Source organism: Triturus cristatus, chromosome 1_2, assembly GCF_964204655.1.
Source record: "Triturus cristatus chromosome 1_2, aTriCri1.1, whole genome shotgun sequence".
In the NCBI taxonomy this organism is placed as follows: domain Eukaryota; kingdom Metazoa; phylum Chordata; class Amphibia; order Caudata; family Salamandridae; genus Triturus; species Triturus cristatus.
This window is the reverse complement of record NC_140580.1, coordinates 320,945,993-320,965,839: the sequence shown is the minus strand read 5'-3', so window position 1 is coordinate 320,965,839 and position 19,847 is coordinate 320,945,993. Positions and strand designations below refer to the sequence as shown.

At 42.9% G+C, this 19,847-nt stretch overlaps 1 protein-coding gene across 2 annotated transcripts in view; it reads left to right on the top strand.

The window, feature by feature from the left end:
- SEC31B (SEC31 homolog B, COPII component) overlaps positions 1-19,847 on the top strand; it is a 1,155,786-nt gene that overhangs the window by 16,707 nt on the left and 1,119,232 nt on the right. Inside the window, exons 1-2 of one of the 2 annotated variants that reach the window (XM_085603887.1) lie at positions 17,025-17,127; positions 17,585-17,666. In XM_085603887.1, coding sequence (XP_085460013.1) covers positions 17,588-17,666 — 79 coding nt within the window. In that variant the 5' untranslated portion in view covers positions 17,025-17,127; positions 17,585-17,587. Of the gene's footprint in view, positions 1-17,024; positions 17,128-17,584; positions 17,667-19,847 lie in introns of those variants that run through there. The other variant, XM_085603885.1, reaches the window with a different exon arrangement.

The window sequence follows — 19,847 nt, the reverse complement described above, 5'->3', positions numbered from 1 at the left end:
AATAAGTGTCTAAATACAGTGATGTAATATCTGACGTCATCAGCAGAGGATTGCGGTCGCGTGAGTTATAGTTGCCTGCACTAACTATAACGGGGGAATTTCAATGGTTTTTTACGAGTGAAATGTCCAGCTAACTATAACATGTGTGAAACCTATGGTTTTTTCAGTGAATATATATATATATTTATATATATATATATACACACATTATCTACTGGCGGTCGCCAGTAGATAGTTATAGTTAGGACCGAGTTTCCATAGGAAATCTGAAAATTCTATTTTGAATAACTTTGTCGCCGGTTGACGAATCCTCGCGAAATTTTCAAAACTAATGGGGCGCTCCGTTCACCTCCTACCCTGAAAGTCTAGTCTCGGGGTGATTCGTCAAGCGGGGGCCGAGAAAAAAGGGGGGTCCCAAAACGCGTTTTCCCCTTGCATTTTTCCATAGGACCTTTAGTCGAAGGTACAGCCCGAACGGCTGAACAGAATTACTTGAAATTTGGCAGAGAGGTAGTCCTCAGGTCAGGGAAGTGCTGTTTGCAGGTCTGGTGTCAATCTGTTCAGTAGTTCCTGAGGAAATAGCATTTAAAAGCATATAAATATCTATAAGCGCGCACCGTGCGCGCACCCTAACGTGCGCGAGCGTAATTCTGATTGGTGGTTACATGTTAGTCAACGTTCGAATCGGTCGAAATCAGGAAGTGTCGGCCGCCATTTTGTTTGTTTTCAGGGCGAGAGTGAAAAAGGAAGGTGGCGAACGTGAAAAGGGGGCAGGGTAGAGAGTTCCTGACCCCCTAGCTTTTGTCAGGGGGGTCCCTGAAGGACCCCGAAGGCAGAATTTTTATTTTTATTTTATTTTTAAAATCGCGGCGGTGCACGCACCGTGCGCGCACGGTGAAAAACAAAAAAACAAAAACAAATTTTTAATACGTAGTTTATTGTAAAATAGATATATAAAAAAAAAATAATACATAAATAAATTAGCATTTAAAAAACCGTACAAATTCACTGAAAAAACCATAGGTTTCACACACGTTATAGTTAGGAATTAGCATTTTAAAAACCTTGCAAATTCACTTAAAAAACCATAGGTTTCACACATGTTATAGTTAGGTGGATATTTCACTCGTAAAAAACCAATGAAATTCCCCCGTTATAGTTAGTTCAGATAACTATAACTCGCGCGACCACCACTCTATCACAAGGATGATGTCATGAGTGATGCCACTGACCATGTCATGAGTGATGTAATATGTGACGTCATGAGCAGTGGATTGCGGGCGCGCGAGTTATAGTTATCTGAACTAACTATAACTGGGGAATTTGATTGGTTTTTTACGAGTGAAATATCCACCTAACTATAACGTGTGAAACCTATGGTTTTTTAAGTGAATATATATATATATATATATACACACTATACACACCCACCCACCACCACCACCTCTTTTTAATGCCAATGCGGTTATGGTTAGTGACGCGCCCAAACGTGGGCAAGAACGGAGGACTCAAGCGCTGTCAAAAGATCGACTGAACTTAAAAGCTTCTGTGATACATTGTTGCAAGATCAAACAGCACGAAAGAGAAGTTTACCAAAACGCCGTCCCGCTTTAAAATAAACGGAGCGCTATTATCATTTTTACATAAATTAATTAAACATTTGAAAACACTTACCTGAATGCTTTTAAACCAATCCAGATTGATAAAGGCATGTTTAATGTTGAAACGCGTCTCTGGTTGTTAACAGCTTTCGAATAAAATCAGCGTTCAGGCCCCACCTTCTTTCTTTTGAGAGACAGGACTCTTTGTGAACAGGAAGGGGTTGGATATATATCCCCGCTGTGTCCTTGGGTCATTCCTCCTCGTTTGATCTTCTTTTGATGTTTTCCGCGTAGGCCAGAAACGCGGTACAAGGACCCGCTCCACCAAGAGTCCCGGGTGTCACTGGCACAGAACTTTGTTGTTACCAAGGGATTGGTTTACCTGGGACCGCCACGAAGACGGACCATTCATGTGGCTGCTGCCAGGAGGCAGACTGTGACTACACGGGGGAAAAAGCTTATTATCGCGTTTTCCACGGCCTGGTCTGCTCTGTATTAGTGGCTGGGGCGTAGGGGACTCGAGGGCGCCCTGGACACTCTCTAATGCGGATGGTACCTGCCACTACATGGGCCCCCCCTTCACATGGTATTTGCAGCATCAACATTCAGTTGTAATGTCCCTGGTATTGGATTTATCCATCTGTTGCATTCTGGGAGCTGTGGTCTCGCATCTGACTACAGCTGCTTCAATCAGGGTCAGCTGCTCTCCCACCAATGGGAGCACCGTGGCAATATTTGAAGGAGGGAGTCGGCTCCATCCGGTTGCAGTCAGCGTCTGAGGAAGGCTTCAATAGCCGAAATGCATCACGCTGTGTAACCTGTAAATAAAGGGCTCCTGAAAGAATCCCCGCTGTGTCCTTGGGTCATTCCTCCTCGTTTGATCTTCTTTTGATGTTTTCCGCGTAGGCCAGAAACGCGGTACAAGGACCCGCTCCACCAAGAGTCCCGGGTGTCACTGGCACAGAACTTTGTTGTTACCAAGGGATTGGTTTACCTGGGACCGCCACGAAGACGGACCATTCATGTGGCTGCTGCCAGGAGGCAGACTGTGACTACACGGGGGAAAAAGCTTATTGTCGCGTTTTCCACGGCCTGGTCTGCTCTGTATTAGTGGCTGGGGCGTAGGGGACTCGAGGGCGCCCTGGACACTCTCTAATGCGGATGGTACCTGCCACTACATGGGCCCCCCCTTCACATGGTATTTGCAGCATCAACATTCAGTTGTAATGTCCCTGGTATTGGATTTATCCATCTGTTGCATTCTGGGAGCTGTGGTCTTGCATCTGACTACAGCTGCTTCAATCAGGGTCAGCTGCTCTCCCACCAATGGGAGCACCGTGGCAATATTTGAAGGAGGGAGTCGGCTCCATCCGGTTGCAGTCAGCGTCTGAGGAAGGCTTCAATAGCCGAAATGCATCACGCTGTGTAACCTGTAAATAAAGGGCTCCTGAAAGAATCCCCGCTGTGTCCTTGGGTCATTCCTCCTCGTTTGATCTTCTTTTGATATATATATATATATATATATATATATATATATATATTAATATTATCTACTGGCGGTCACCAGTAGATAGTTATAGTTAGGACCGTGTTTCCATAGGAAATCTGCAACATTCTATTTGGAATAACTTTGGCGCCGGTTGACGATTCCTCGCAAAATTTTCAAAATAGGTGGGGCGCTCCGCTCCTACCCTGAAAGTCTCGGGGGGGATTCGCCAAGCGGGGGCTGAGAAAAAAGGGGGGGTCCCAAAACGTGTTTTCCCCATGCAATTTTCCATAGGGACCTTTAGTCCAAGGTACAGCCCGAACGGCTGAACAGAATTACTTGAAATTTGGCAAAGAGGTAGTCCTCAGCTCAGGGATGTGCCTTTTGCATATATGGAGTCAATCTGTTAAGTAGTTCCTGAGAAAATCAAAAGTAAAATCATATATATATCTGGGCGGAGCCTAACCACACATCTCATCCTGAGATCTGATTGGCTGTCAGCACTTCATCCAAGAAGTGTTGGCAGCCATCTTGGGACCAATATACATGATAGCACCTTATTAAAAAGCATTGCAGTTAATAGAAGGTTTTAAGACTTTAGTTACATTATAAATCATGTGTTGATGGTACCATACTCATTTAAGGAATTGTGGTGTGTTCTAAGGTGATTTTACCATGTGAAAAAGCCTTCTGCTGTGATATCATGAACCATGTTTTAGAGAGAACTATTTTCTCATGCTTTTCCCACAGAGGTTTGGAAGTTGATCTATAAGTTAAACTGAGAGCATATTTTCTGTAAATTCACATTTTCTTTCTCAGTCATGTGAGAATGAATTCTGACATTCTCAGTAAAACATGTACATCCAACAAGGGCAGAGACTGTCAGTTGATTCCTTTGTGTTCTACTGCAGCTTCCCAGAGTGTTCTAAGGAACAACTAGAGCGCTAACAGTCTTACTTATGACAAAAGTATGGCTCACCTGAAGCCATCTTGATTGGAATAAAGTGGTAACACTTAAAACATTTAATTCACAAAGGAACAAAATGAGGGGGTTCATTTTGCCATATAAATTATGATTAGTGCTGCAGAAAGAAAAACACATTTTGACTTCTGAAATCCTCTTTTATTTCATAAAAAAATTCTGACATGCAGACTGAAACATGCACTTTCAATACCAGCAGCAGATTTGCCTGGTGAGCAGTGATCTAATGAGTGACTACAGTGATCTAATGAGCCACTAGAGTGCTAACATTCAGAATTTATGGAAAATGTGTGACACATCTGAATGCCTTCTTGATGGAATCAAAGTAAAAAACTGAAAGTATTTCCTACTGAGGAGACTGCAGTAAATGAGGAAATTAGGAAACTTCATAAAAAATAAATCTCCCAAGATGGCCACCAGAGACAAAAGAGCCCAAATGTAGCCCAAATGTAGCCCAAATATCACCCAGATGTAGCCCAAATGTAGCCCAATGGCAGAACGTCCCAGAGTGTTCTTAAGATCAACTAGAGCACTTACTGTCTTACTTATGACAAAAGTATGGCATACCTGAAGCCATCTTGATCGGAATAAACTGGTAACACTTAAAACATTTAATTTAAAAAGGAACACAATGAGGGGGTTCATTTTGCCATAGAAATTATGATTAGTGCTGAAGAAAGAAAAATTAGGGCATATTTTGAGTGACTTCTCAAATCCTCTTCTATTTCATTAAAAAATTCTGATATGCAGACTGAAACATGCACTTCTAATACTAGCAGCAGACTTCCGTGGTGAGCAGTAGCTTTACTACAGTGATCTAATGAGCAACTAGAGTGCTAACATTCAGAATTTATGGCAAATGTGTGACATATCTGAATACCTTCTTGATGGAATCAAAGTAAAAAACTGAAAGCATTTCCTACTGAGGAGACTGCAGTAAATGAGGAAATTAGGAAACTTCATAACAAATAAATCTCCTAAAATGGCCACCAGAGACAAAAGAGCCCAAATGTAGCCCAAATATCACCCAAATGTAGCCCAAATGTAGCCCAATGATAGAAGTGTGCAAAACACTTATTTTTTGTGTATTTGTAGTTTTATATAGTGCAGACTTGTCAGGTATTGGAGTGCTTTACATGAGCATTGGTTACATCACACAAGATCAATTTCATTTTGGTTGTAGACATGGGGAGATTAAGTGATTTGACCAGAATCACAGAATGTTGTGCTGAAGCAGAAACTCCAACCTGGTTCCCCAGTTGCAAAGTCTGCAGCTCTGGAAGTAACACCACACCTTCTCCCCTTGGATGCAACATTTAATCAAGTGGTCAACTGGATAAAAAAACTAAGATTACAAATAATTTAAAAGTTCTTTGTCGCTATTTGAAAACTCAGAAAATATGTCCTCATTTTAGTTTTTTAGAGCACTAACAATAATTTTGATGCAAATAAGACCCTCTCATATATGTAATTTCTAAAGGAAATGCTCTAGGCATTACAGTTTTTATTACATCAAGATGACGTCAGGCGTTCCACACTTTTGTAATAAATATAGAATGTTAGCAATCTAGTTGTTCATTGGGAATACTGTTGAGAGGCAGAGGCCAGGGGCACGGACTCTGAAAATTGAAGGCAGGTAGGAGAGTGCAGAGGCAACAATTTGACCACACTAGGCAGGCAGGAAGGGCAGTGGCAGCACAACAGACTATGGAGGGCAGTGGAAAGGGGGGCAGGGGCTACAAACCAACAATACAGGACTGGCAAGAGAGGCTGTGGTGATGTAATAGACCATTGTGGGCAGAAGGAAGAGGCAGTGGTCATACAACCATACATGCCAACAGACCCGTTTGAGCCAGGAAACGTCCAATGTTTTTAAGCTCAAATGGGCTTTACTTGATCTGGTTCCTGTCTACAATCTTCTCTTTTTCAATGTAACTCAAAGGGGAAAATCAATACCCCAGATTTATTTCAAAATCTCCCTCTTACCAAGTTCAAAATGTTCGCAAGTATGGTACATTGGATCATGGTAGGCAAGAGGAATTGGGGTAGGGACATGGACTCGGATAACAGAGGACAGGAGGGACATTGAGAGGTGCACCAAACTGACCCTACAGGGCAGGCATCAGGGTTTGCAGCAGCGCAATACACCACATAGGGCATGCGGGACGGGAGTGCAGCACAACAATCCATAGAAAGCAATAGGGAGGGGACAGGACCATGCACATGGACAACAGGCAACAGAGGGGAAAGAGGCAATGGTAGCTAGCTGACCATAATGGACAGACAGGAAAGAAAGCTGCAGCATAACAGACAGTGAAAGGGCAGGAGGGACGGATCAGGGGCATTACAATGGAACCGACAAGCCAGGAAGGAGGGGATAGAGGTCTGCACATGGAAACAGAGGGCTGGGGGCAAGGGGGCAGGGCAGGAGCAGCAGGATGACCATGGAGGTCAGGCAGGATGGGCACTAGAAACAAGACACACCATGGAGAGGAACAGTGAGACTGATGGCATACACACAGACCATGGAGGGAAGGTGGGAGGGGGTCAGGAGCAGCTAGCTGACCACACAGGGAAGGTGGGAGGGGCCATGGCAGCACAGAAAACCATGCATGGCAAGCGGGAGGGTTAGTAGCAGCACAATGGCTATGATGGGCAAGAAGGAGGGTGCAGGGGCATGCACAAAGGACCATGGAGGATAGAAGGGAGGGTCAGGACCTGGCCACAGACAAGAGAGTTCAGGGGAAGGGGCCTCACAACAGACCGCATGGGGCAGGCAGGAGGAGCAGTTGCAGCACAACAGACCAGGGAGGGCAGAAGGGTGTGGCAGTAAAATGGACTATGAAGGACAGGAGGAAGGGGATAGGGGCATGGCATGTGGACAGGCAGGGTGGACGTGGCAGGGACAGGTTACAGTCATCTGACAATGCTAGGCAGGTGGGAGGGGAGTGGCAGCTCAACAGAACACTCAGAGTAGATAGGAGTGGCAGGTCCATGGAACATGGTGGTCAAAAAGGATGGAGCAGGGGCATGCACAAAGACATCGGAGGGCAGGGGGAAGGAGAATAGGGGCAGCAAGCTAAGCACATAGGCTAAGCAGGAGGTCAATGATTGCCCATAGAATTGGGCAATGGAGGGCAGGAGGAGTGGACTGGTACATCATGCTAAATGGAGGGCAGTGGCAGCACATCAGACCATGCATGGCAGGAGGGAGGAGGCTAGTCCGTGGATTCAGACAACAGAGGATAGGGAGGAGGTGGATGGGGCAGCAAGCTAACTGTTCATAGAAGGTGGGTATTAGGAACTTTATTGTTTTTAAAATATGTGTCTGTGCGATCTACTTAAAATATGAACAAGTGTGCAGCATAATCTCACTTTTATTCAGGAAGAAGAGGACGTTTGGGACTGTGACTCCGGGCTCACTTGGCAGAAACATCCCCTGACCTTCCACCCCCCATCGCAAAATGTAATGCCCGTGAAAAGGGTAGGTGGACGCAGTGTTATATAGAACATAGTCCTGAGAGCACGATTGAAAATGAAAACTAGATATAGTATATGGTATAAACTATGCACCAAAAAGTGTGATATAAGATGAACCGGGGCGTGAAATATAATATGCAATACATTGTGCGCAGTGACAGATTCATTGGAGAGCGCGAGATAGCACAGGCACTAGCGCTTGCTATGTGATATGCGCCTTGGAGTGTAATATGCACAGGGCAGTGTTGTGTAACCTAAGTAGTCTCTAAAGTTGTAATATAAAATATGTGCTGGGTAGTGTAACATTGCATATGCACTGTGACAAAGATATGGATCCCAGATTGTAATAAGTATGGCATAGCGCTGTGCTTTATAACATAGGCATCGAGGAAGGCACGTTAGATGGGGCAATATAACCCGTGCGAAGGCAAGTGTGGCATGACATATTCACGGGGTGGTGTTACAGTGCACATGGGCTAGAGAGTGTCATAGCATAAGCACTAGATGGTGGAATACAACACAGAGGTGTGTGGCACTCGGCAGGCAATGGTGGGTGTAACACAGCATTGGGCTCTGTCAGGAGCACGCTTTGACTCTCAAGTGAGGTTTGTCTCCTTTCCAGAGAGTAAAATAAAAAGTATTACACATCCGGCAGTGGATGTGTGTTTTATTAACCGTGAGGGGGTTTCTTGCATAGTTTGGTCGAATTTTTGTCGAATCCCCTTTGAATGGCTTGGTGTGCATGTGTATTAAATGTGCCCGTCAATAGCTACCCATGTTTGTATAAATAAACGACAAGGGTGTCTACTTGGAGAGCACCCACCAGCGGGGGCGCCGGGATTAGGCACGGTAGGGTGTCAGACATGTCAGAGCTTCACTAGCGGTGTGAATACATTCTACGTGGATTCATTGTATGCATAGTCGCCTTTTAATGAATATCACGCAAATCGTCATGGTGATAGGTACATACGGTTTGTCCAGTAACACAGCCCCCCTCCTAAAGAATAAAAAAACAAAAAAAAACAAAAGGCCATGACCCGGGGGTTGGGGTCCCCGGGGCTGATTAAGGCCTTGGGAGGGCCAAATTAATTTTTTTCAACAAAAAAATTAGGGTGCAGGCCCTGGGGGATGGGGTCCCCAGGGCTAATAAATTAGAAAAATAAAGGGGGCCACACAGCCCTCCTTCTTAAAAATAAATAAATAAAAGACCGGCATCGCGCCGGAGGCCATGCCCCCTTCTTGCAGCACTCTGCAAACGCGCCCCCTGGCCAGTTGTAAGTTGAGGAATTAATTCCCCTTCAATACTGAGGGTCCCTGAGGGCCAACTAGCCCAACAGGTATCTCCAGTATGTGCCAGGGAGCTGCGTTGCAGACAGGTGTTCTGAGGCCACGCCCCTTTTTACACCTCCATGCAACGCAGCTCTGTGGCGCTTACTGGAGGTACCTAGTGGGCTAGTTTGACCCTAGGGACCCTTTGGATTCAAGGGGACTTAATCTCTCAACTCAGAACGGCCACAGGGTGCGTTTACACAGTGGTGAAGGGAGGGGACGGGGCCTGAGGTGACGAGTGCAAACACGCCCTGTGGCACGTTTTTAAGTTGGGGAAATAATTCCCTTTCAATCCTGAGGGACCCTGGGGTCCAACTAGCCCACCAGGTGCTTCCAGTAAGCACCACTGCTCTGCGTTGCAGAGAGGTGGTGCAGGCCGTGCCACTTTTTACACCTCTCTGCAACGCAGCTCTGTGGCGCTTACTGGAGGTACCTAGTGGTCTAGTTGGACCCTAGGGACCCTCAGGATTCAAGGGGACTTAATCTCCCAACTTAAAATGGCTACAGGGTGTGTTTACACAGTGGGGAAGGGAGGGGACGGGGCATGAGGTGACGTGTTCAAACACGCCCTGTGGTGCGTTTTAAGAGGTAGTTTTAATCCCCTGCCCTATTATATACTAGGGGCTTACAGAGGAGGTCATGCTAATCACAGGGGGACCCCAACGCATAGTGTGCCCTAGTGTATGTAGGTGTTTTCACTGTATTCTGAGTGCCTTTTAACATAGCACTGGCTCTAGGACTGCTTAGGCAGACTGTTACCACCAGTATCCGTCTGAAAAAGTTGAGGGTACAGGATGATTTTGCAACAAGGCTTCTTTCTGCTCTTCTGTTTGTTCTTTCTGCACGTTATATTTCTTCCTGCACTTTTCTTCGTCTTTGAGGACTTCTGTTGCTTCTTTCTGCATTTCTTTTTTTTCTTTCTGTGCGTTTTTCCTTCTTTCTTCACATGTCCTATCTCTGTAGGCATAGTTAGAAATTAGCATTTAAAAAACCTTTGAAATTCACTGAAAAAACCATAGGTTTCAGGCACGTTATAGCTAGGAATTAGCATTTAAAAAACCTTAGAAATTCACTGAAAAACCATAGGTTTCAGGGGCGATATAGTTAGCTGGACTTTTCACTCATACAAAACCATAGACCCGTTATAGTTAGTTCTGCTAACTATAACTCGCGCGCCCGCAATGCACTGCTGATGACGTCACATATTACATCACTCATGACATGGTCAGTGACATCACTCATGACATCACTGATGGCATCATCCTTGTGATAGAGTGGCAGACCTCCTCTCCCCCTAATATAACCTTTCATACACACATTCAAAAATAGAAATTAAAGTGTTCAAAACAATGGACATACCAATACCAGTTACAACAACCTATTCAGTAATTGTAAGATCCACATACACATCCACTCATTCACCAACAGTCCTATACAGTCACTCATACATGCACTCACTCATCATATGCATTCATACACCTATACATTCTGTTACACAACGCCACTGATCCATAAAGTTACTCACACACGTAGTCACTCATGCTAATAAAGAATCAGACATCCGTTTACCTGCATATTCAGTTATACACACACCACCACACTTACTTCTACAGAAACTTACACATACTTAGTCTTTTAAACAATCACTTATAGAAACACATACTTATTCATACAGGAACTCTTTCAATCTCTCACTCTCACATAAACTCACTTATATACACCAATAGACACATATACTAGTTTAAAACATATGTAGTTACTCATAGAGACACTATTGAGACAGTCATTCACTCACTAACACACCCATGCACACACTCATCCACCCATAAAGTCCTGCACACATGCTGTCTTCAACACATACAAACAGTGAGTCACTCATTCATACACCTATGCACTACGTAATACCCCCACCGAACCATACAGACATCAGACACTCCTACTGATACTCAAAAAATCAACTAATAACCTATATAGACACTAATGTTGCTACTCACCAACCCATGCAGCCACTTATACACAAAGTGAGAGACTGATACAGATATTTACATATTTAAACATTACTCACTAAGATACACTTAATCAGTCAGTAATACAATCAATTTTTCAAAAAACAAATCATCAATTTAGACATTTATATACCCATTTATTCTTCCATCGACCTTGAGATATACATATATAAAACATATATAATTTTCAGAAAAACACACATTCACTGGATGATGTCATCAGTGATGTCATCTGAGATGTCATCAGTGATGTCATGAGTGATGTCACTGACCATGTCATGAGTGATGTAATATGTGACGTCATCAGCAGTGCATTGCGGGCACGCGAGTTATAGTTAGCTGAACTAACTATAACGGGGGAATTTCTATGGTTTTGTACGAGTGAAAAGTCCAGCTAACTATATCGCCCCTGAAACCTATGGTTTTTTCAGTGAATTTCTAAGGTTTTTTAAATGCTAATTCCTAGCTATAACGTGCCTGAAACCTATGGTTTTTTCAGTGAATATATATATATATATATATATATATATATATATATATATATATATATATATATATATATATATATTACACTAGTGGCGTTAATGCCAGTGCGGTTATGGTTAGGTCAGTGTTTCCATAGTAATGGTATTTTTTATTTTATTGGTGCCATTAGAATGTGCATAAAAGGTTCCAGATTAGACATGCAACCACTTTGGGTTCTTAATGGCATGTTTCATGTAGATTTGTCTCGTGGGGGCTGAGAAAATGTGGGTGCCCCCAAAAGTGCCATTTCCCATTGTAAGCCCAATAGTATTCTTTGCTTTACAATACAAAAAAAGCTCAAAGGTATTAAAGCAAATTTGACATGAAGGTAGAACTTTACTTAAGGGTGTAAATCTGGTCCGTAATTTTTTAGCAATTTGAAATGTAAAAAGATGCTTGGGTTGAGCATGAAGAGTTTATATTTTAGAGCTAGCTGGACCATCAGTTTGTGAATCTACATAGGATTCATGACTCCTTTTAAAAGAAGTAACAAAACATTGTACCCCATTGGACTAGGAAACGATTTCTCTTTTCGTGCATTGCTGATTTGCAAATCCACCTCTGGGCTCGCAAATTCTCTGTGTTGTAATTGGCTGGCCCCTGCAGAAACATTTTTGTTTTGGCAGCCATTAACCACCAGGGTGAACTGAACACTGTCTTTGGAAAAATGAAAAGAAAAAGGGCATAAGTGGTAGGGTAACGCCTTCCTGATCCTTAGACTCACGTTTTGGGGGAAAGGGCATGGATTCCAAAGGAACTCCAGTAATTAAAATATTCAAATACATTATTTCTTGTTTTGGAAATCGTGTACCCTATGCAAGAGTTGCAGATCTCAGACCCTCCTGGGTACCACAAGCCATTCTGGGCCACAGGATTCACAAAATGCAGCAAAGGATTTGCAAGTCCCACTAAAAAGTGTTTTAAAAGTATTTAGAGGCCTAACCCTGCACTTGGCCAAATGCGGGTGGTCTTCAGATGTCTGGCTGCAGTCCAGGCCCTCGCTCAACACCAGCAGTGCATGGCTGAAGGCTGTGCACAGCAGAGCTTGGCCGCCCAACGAAAGGTTGGTGTGTGGCTAGGGAAAAGGCCATGCCCTGTGACCAAACCCGCTGCACGTGGCTGAAGACTGTGCCCAGTAGTTGTTGACTGTCAGTTGAGAGTTGGGGGAGAGGTCGACCCGAAGGCAAACCCCTGCTGCTCATGGTTGAAGGCTGCGGGTTTTGAGCAGAGTGGTTATCCTTAAGTGAGGACCCGGAGCCAACCCCACGGTATTTGGCCGAAGGCTATGAGCATTAGGAATTGGCTTCCTGTGGTGAATGGGATCAGGGCCTAGCTGGAGGTCTAGACCTGCAGCATACCTGTTCTGCGCACAGCTAAAGTCCATGTGCTGCGGGTGTTGGGAACCCCAGGAGTTTGGTGCAGTGCCTTTCCTGAGGCCAGGCCCTGTGGCCAACTCCCCAGCTGATCACAGGCTATATGCGCGGTTGGGGTTGGCTGCAGAAGGAGTGAATGGTGCTGGGCCTGGTCAGAGGCTGATGCATGACTGATCAACTTTTGCATTTTGTAAAGCTTTAACACCTTTTCTTTAGCTCTCTCAATATGTGTTATTGGGTCACGTTTATTTTCACCAGCATGACATAAACGTATTCAATAAAAAGTTACGAAGCAAAAGTTAAGTCAGTGCTTTGAGCGTAATGAGGTGCAAGTAACAACATTTTGATGTCTAAGAATCATGAATTCTTTTAACCTCATTTTGTTTAGTTAGTAGAAAAATGAAATATCTGTGTTAGGTCTTGGTTACAGGTCTGTTCAGCTGTCTGTTGCAGACATACTGTTTCCCGTACACATTCTTAGATAGAGTGCATCATGCTTATTAATCAATTCGATGGCTTTGCTGTCGGTCCTATAACTCTGCTCTTTGATTAATTGCTTTCCTCCCTATTCCTGTGTTTGTCCCACCCATCATCATTTAGGTCTCAGTGTTCTGACTGGATGAGTTGTATTTATGTGCCTTCCTCCCACACCTTCTTGTGGTTTTCCCCTTCATCTTTTCAACTGCCCCTGCAAGCTATCTATTTTTTAACCTTTCTTCCCTCCTCTTCCGGTGGTCTCAACGCCATGAGCTCTCCCTCTTTTGATTTTTGTTGTTGTTTGTTTGCTTTTTTTTTAATGCAGGACCGACAAGCGCAAAGTGCTTATGTGCCACTCACTAGCATTATTGCGCCCCCACACACTTTCTTTTTAACTGTTAATTTACAGTTCTATGTATGTTTGTAATTGTTAATTCTATAGCTCGAATCTAGCCAAAGGCAAAGGAGCCCTGACATGGTCACAGGCAAGGTAATGGCAGTAAGGTATAGGAGGGGAAGGGAGATTTAGTTGTGGACTATTAAACTCTTTCCTAAATTGGAGTAGCATTGGGATGGTCCTGATGGATACAGGATGTTGTTCTAGATCCTGGGTGCATAAATGGAGAGGCCTTTTGTCTTTTTTAAAAACATATTACCCTTCATTCTGATGGTGTCCAGGCTGAAAGTGTACTGAGACTCACCTGTGATGGTGAGCATGTCTGCAAGGTAAGCAGGAGTGCTGGCTGTGATTGCTATGTAAATGATGCAGCTGGTTTTGAAGATGGTGCTTGCTGGCATGATGAGTCAATGAAGTTCCATCAGGATGGAGGTGATGTGATCATATGTATACAGACCATGGGTGCAACATGCTGTGGGTTGTATGTTGACCCTAATGGTGCCAGTTGAGTGTAGGAGGCTATGGAGTAGGCATTACCACAATCCAGATGCGAAAGTATGAGGTCTTAAACAGCAATTCTGAAGTCACTTTCTGGAAGAAACAGCTTCTCTTTTTTTAAGAGAACCTGGTAACAGGTCATCTTTGTTTTTTGGCAATATTTCCTGTGAGGGAGATGAAACAAAATGGTTTGGTATTCTGTGAGAGTTAGTATTTGAAGCAGTCAACGTTCATGCAATTTTGCTAGGTTTTACTGTAGCTTGTTTGTTGTTCCTAGGATATAGGACTATATTCCATCTTTGGGTAGAGCTACAGGTAGACAGTAGTTCTAATATGGTAGGCAGGTTTAACAAAGTTATTGGCCATGTTGGAATAGTAAAAATGCCAAAATCGCTGGAAGTGCATCGCTATTCATGCTCACGCTTTGGCTGCCATTATAGGTTGGCTTTTCTTCTTTTTTTTTTTAATCCCAGTTAAACTTTGTTGCCCATGTATGCACATGTGTCGTAGCTCATGTGTTGCCAAACTGGCTAATGCATCACATTAGCTAAAGCCAGTGCAGACACGCATTACTAAATCCAATTGGTCATCCTTTTACAGCTGAAAACTACAGGCTTTGGCAGCACTTGTTTTTCTTTTCCTTTTTACAGGTAGTCCGGATCTAGTAGGAGAATGATGATAGACTGTCCAAGTTATTGTAGTCCCATGCAACCCCACTTGACATACCTGTTGGTGTGGTGTACGTGCTTTCTCGGTTACAAACAGTCCCATAAAGGGATCATGGATAAAGTGGTAATCCAAATCCAATTTCGTTCTTTAGAGTAGCACACACAAGTACTGCACTAAGAAAAGACACTATATATATTTAAAAGTGTTTATTTCAACAGTCTCATTCTATTGCTTAGTATATGAGTAATCACCACACAGAGAATAATTAGAACAGCACTAATGCATATCACTAATAGTGAAATAATATGACATTTCTAATGAGTGATGTTTCCAGCAACCTAATACCCTAAAGACTGTTCTGTGCGCTATTCTATGAAAGCATGGAGCAGTTAACTTAGCTTTAGAGTTTCTCAGGATTCAGCGCACTGCATATCTGTTCACAGCGGAGCAGCTGTGATAATCATACTTCACCTGGGAGGGAGTGTTCCCTTATAAGGAAAACACACATCAGCTGGGCTAAGTTCACTCCTCTCTGTATCGGCTCTCATCATAGGAATGGATGCTGAGGCAATACGTTAGTGTGGAAGGACCTCTGGCAATAACCTTGGGTGAAGACCTCTGCTCGGTGGTCAATTCATGGGTCTATATTGGGTCGGCCACTGCCTTTTACCCTACAATGGGGGATTTTCCAGTTGGTCCATGATATAACCGGTGTGAACCAGCATGATGAAAATACGTCAACTAGCACTACATGTTTATTTTGCACATTCGCTATCAGACCTTGAAATGTAGATATCAGGAAACTTGTAGCAGACTCGTATCGCCTTAGATTTGATCAAAGTCATTGTTTGGCTGAATTGACACTTTCACAAATTCTGCCAAAGCTAATGACATGCGGCATATGGGGCCGAAGAGAGACAGGCTAACTTAACATGCTAACATGGAGTCAGACTTTGGGAACCTTATGACAAGGTCTGTGACTTAGTCTTCAAAATTCAGCAGAGCAGTCAGCCGATGGATGCAACAAAATGGGTGCAGACAAGTTAATTTTGTTTTGTGATGAATTTAAGGATTGTTTATTATTTGTTTGCAATTTTTAAATTTGTGACTGCCTCCTTTAATTTGTTTACATGATAGGCATAGGCTCTTAAAGCAACACTTTATTCTGTGACTCTGGTTTGACCAAGGACATGTTTTCCTGCTTCCGGCCTCTGCTTTTAACACTTTTCTTAGGCAACCTTGATATCTGGCATCTTTGCTTTAAAAGGTCTTCTGCATACTTCATAGCAGGACCCTTTGCCTTGGTTACAATGAATGTCAAAGCCAGACTCGGTTAGATGCTCTGATTCTCTGCTATTAAGATGCAACGGTTGATGTATTGCTGCACCGTTTCTTTTCACAGTACTTCTATATAAAGTATTATGGCAATTGGCAGATTAAAATGAGTGCTCTTTTTGTGAGTAAGCAAGTACTGATATTTTCTTTCTCTTTCTAGTTGAGTTTGGCAAAGTCACTTGAGGTTGATTATTATTTTGACATTTCACCATGAGTGAGCACTGCGATAGGAAGATGGTAATACTTCAGTTAATTAATGGCACTCCTAATTACTGGCAGTACATGTCGCCTGTGTCACTTAAGTTCCGTCTACAGCACCTTAGGTAATGGACTTGTTTTTGCTTTGTAAGAGGCAAGTGAGTATGATTGCATCCATGATGAAGACTCTGGCTTGTAAGGTCAGACCTGTGTTTTGGATAGTGAGCATTAGCAGGAAAATGACAGAAGCATTTCAATATGTAATGCGTGGATATAAAGTTATGACTAAGTCCTACCATTTTCTCAGGCCCTTTCTCGGCTCCAGTGCACTTCATTCTGCTAGGTTCCTAAGAACCCACCCACCTTGCAGTCATTCATTGGCCCTTGCATGATCCTCTTGATCATTCTCAAGGTTTAGCCATCTCATTTAGAGTGGTAGACTGGAATTTCGAGATTGCATGAAAGTCAGGTCTTTCCTACCTTTGGGAATTAATTTTGTTATTGCAGAATAATATTCATAATCTGTAAGTGGGCTTAAAAGAAGATACCAGGAGAGATGAGGATCTTTAATTATTATACCATAGATTCTAGAGGAGTCCTGATTTTCTTTTTTTCTTTTTATTATTATAATTCAAGTACTTTTCTCATAGTCTCTCCACAGATAGCTGAGCATTTTACAAAGATCTGAAGAGCATCCAGTTACCAATTAAAGAACAGTCTGGTTTTTACTTCTTTAGATGTGTAATCCGCAATCAGCACTGCTGATTTTAGGTACAGTAGCCCTGCTGTTAGGTATTGACCTCTTTTTATACCAATTGCTTAACTACACGCACATAACACTTTGTAGATCTGCCACAGAGAGATGGGAACACTGGCTTCTTCTGAGCTATTAAGGGGTTTATCGTGGTTGGCATCACTCTTTTCTTATGTATTTCAATGATATCTACATTCCAAAACAAGCAATTATGATCATGTTCTGCTCTGTTTATTGGCTGATTATATTGTAAGAGAAATGGTCGAGCAGAATGAAAATGTCTCTAAACAAGTGTAACCTACTTAGATATACTTTATTGGATGACACGATTCCTCTTAGATTGCTTTGTAAAGTTTCAGCTTTAGGTAACAACAATGTGTATCTAATCTCATCTGATGGGCTGTGGAGGAGGCATTATTGAAAATATGGTCGCTTGGGAAAAATCTTTTCAAATTAAATTCTTCTTTCATGCAGAAAATGAGACTGAAGGAGGTGGAGCGAACCGCTGTTCAGGTGTGGAGTCCATCAGCTCACCATCCAGTTTATTTGGCTACAGGTATCCACTTTTTTCTACAACTATTTCTAATGCTACCTTAATTTGTCAGGCTTCCATGCACATATGCAAGTAAATTTGAAGATTTGCAGCATTGTGCATTTTATTCCTTTCTATTTTATCATCTCAGATAAGTTACATTGACGAAGTTTTGTAGGGAGGGAATTCAATAATTTAGGTGCCAGAAAGGCAAAGGAGTGCCATCCCTTCCTACCCAATCTTACTCTAGGAATAACTGCGAGGTTGTGCTTGCTGGAAAATAGTGCCAGAGTAGGGGAGTAAGGATGCACCAACGACCTCATATATGTAGGTCCTGAGTGAGTCATTGCTTTGTACATTTAGCATGCCGCCTTAAATTGAATAGGTTTAGCTATCGGATGGCAGTAGAAATTCCGAATGATTGAGGGAGACCGATGCAGATTTTGAAATGTGACCTAAAAGGGGAGCTGGTAAATTCTGAACAATCTGGAGCCTCTTTGGTAGGGTATTAGTAGTGCCAAGATAAAGAACATTGCCATAGTCCAACCCGGAGAAACCAAGGCCTGCGCAAATGTTCTTTGAGTAGAGGGAGGCAAAAGACAGATAATGTTTCTCAAACATCTAAGGATGCCAAAGCAACAGGCTGCTACCTTGATTATTTGCTGGTCCATGGTAAGCTTATCATCCAGCCAGAAGCCAATATCTTTAATCACCTACTGAGAATCGGACAAGAGCTCAATTCATCTGGCCAACAATGGGGGGGTCCAAAAAATTAGGTTCATTGCCCACCAGTAGAACTTCAGTCTTGTTTCCATTTAGTTTCAGACAATTGTTTATCACCCAGATTGCAACCTCTGCTAGACATGGATCAAGATGCGTTGATGTAAGGTCACATTTGGCAGAGAGTGATCCAGCATTTTGTGTGTCATCCGCATAAGACAAAATTGTCAGGCTGTGCACTTCCAATATATTTAACAATGTAGGGCTTAAAGAGGAGCCCTGAGGAACTCCATAAGGTAAGATGTGAACCAAAGATTTGTGAGGTTTCGAGATAACTTGAAAGGAGCAGTCTTTCAAAAAAGATTGTAAACAGGAATGTGCAAGGGCCTTGATGCCAAAGTCAGATAGCTTTTGGATGAACACCTGATGGGACACTGTTTGAAATGCTGCACTATAGTTCAGAAAGATAAGAGTAGCAGATTCCCCTCTGTCCAGCTGCAAAATGGGGTGCTCGGTGACCGCTAGCAGTGTTGTTTCCTTGCTGTGCTCGGACCGGTATCCTGCTTGCGAGCTGTGGAGCAAGTTTCTAATCTCCAAAAAAGCTGTCAGTTGGCAGTAGATGTGCTTTTCAAGGACCTTTGCACATTAAGGGAGAAGTGAGATCGGATGATAATTCTCCCAGTCTGAGACTTCCACATTTGATTTCTTAAGTAAGAGTATTACCATTGCTTGCTTCCAAAACATAAATCTGCAAGTTTGTTGCAGTCTGTTTGAGAAAGAAAAGGTTGTGGCAATGTGTAAGTGGAACCAACAAAGACTTTACAATTTGAAAAATGCCTTTAAAAGAATTTTGAGCGGTGTCAATTTTATTGGAGTAGTATGCAGCATGAGCGACCTGGCAAGTCCTATGGTAGTCTCTCTTAGCCAGCTTACGTTTTTCTTTATCCTCCAGAGAATAGTGCTTGTGCCAAGCGTGTTCCATGCATTTGCACTTTTTATTTGGCAAGTACTGAATCACTGAACCCGGGGACCGGAAGGAGAGCTTTATGTTTAATACCTGGTTTCAGGGGAGTACTAAGTCTAAAGTGGAGCAGATCTAATTGTCAGCAGTGCTTGCAAGAGTATCAGCAGTCCCTTCTAACTGGGGCATAGATTCTTGAAGATGAGTGCAGAAAATGGAGGGACTGAATTTCGACCACGCTCTAAAAAAGTTTCCTAGACAATGGAGAAGACTCTTTCATCGCAATACCATGAATTAAAACAGGAATCGCAAAATGATCTGACCTAATAAGGGGTATTGGAAAGTGTGCCCAGGCAGTTAATAGATTAGAGGAAATCGGATCTAATAAATGTCCCTCTATATGGGTAGGTGCGTTGATTAACAGTTGTGGGGCCAAAGCTTTAAAATCTCCAATAAGAGGAGGCTAAATAGTTATTAGGAGTGACAAAAATGAATGTAAAATTACCCAAAATATTGACATTGGC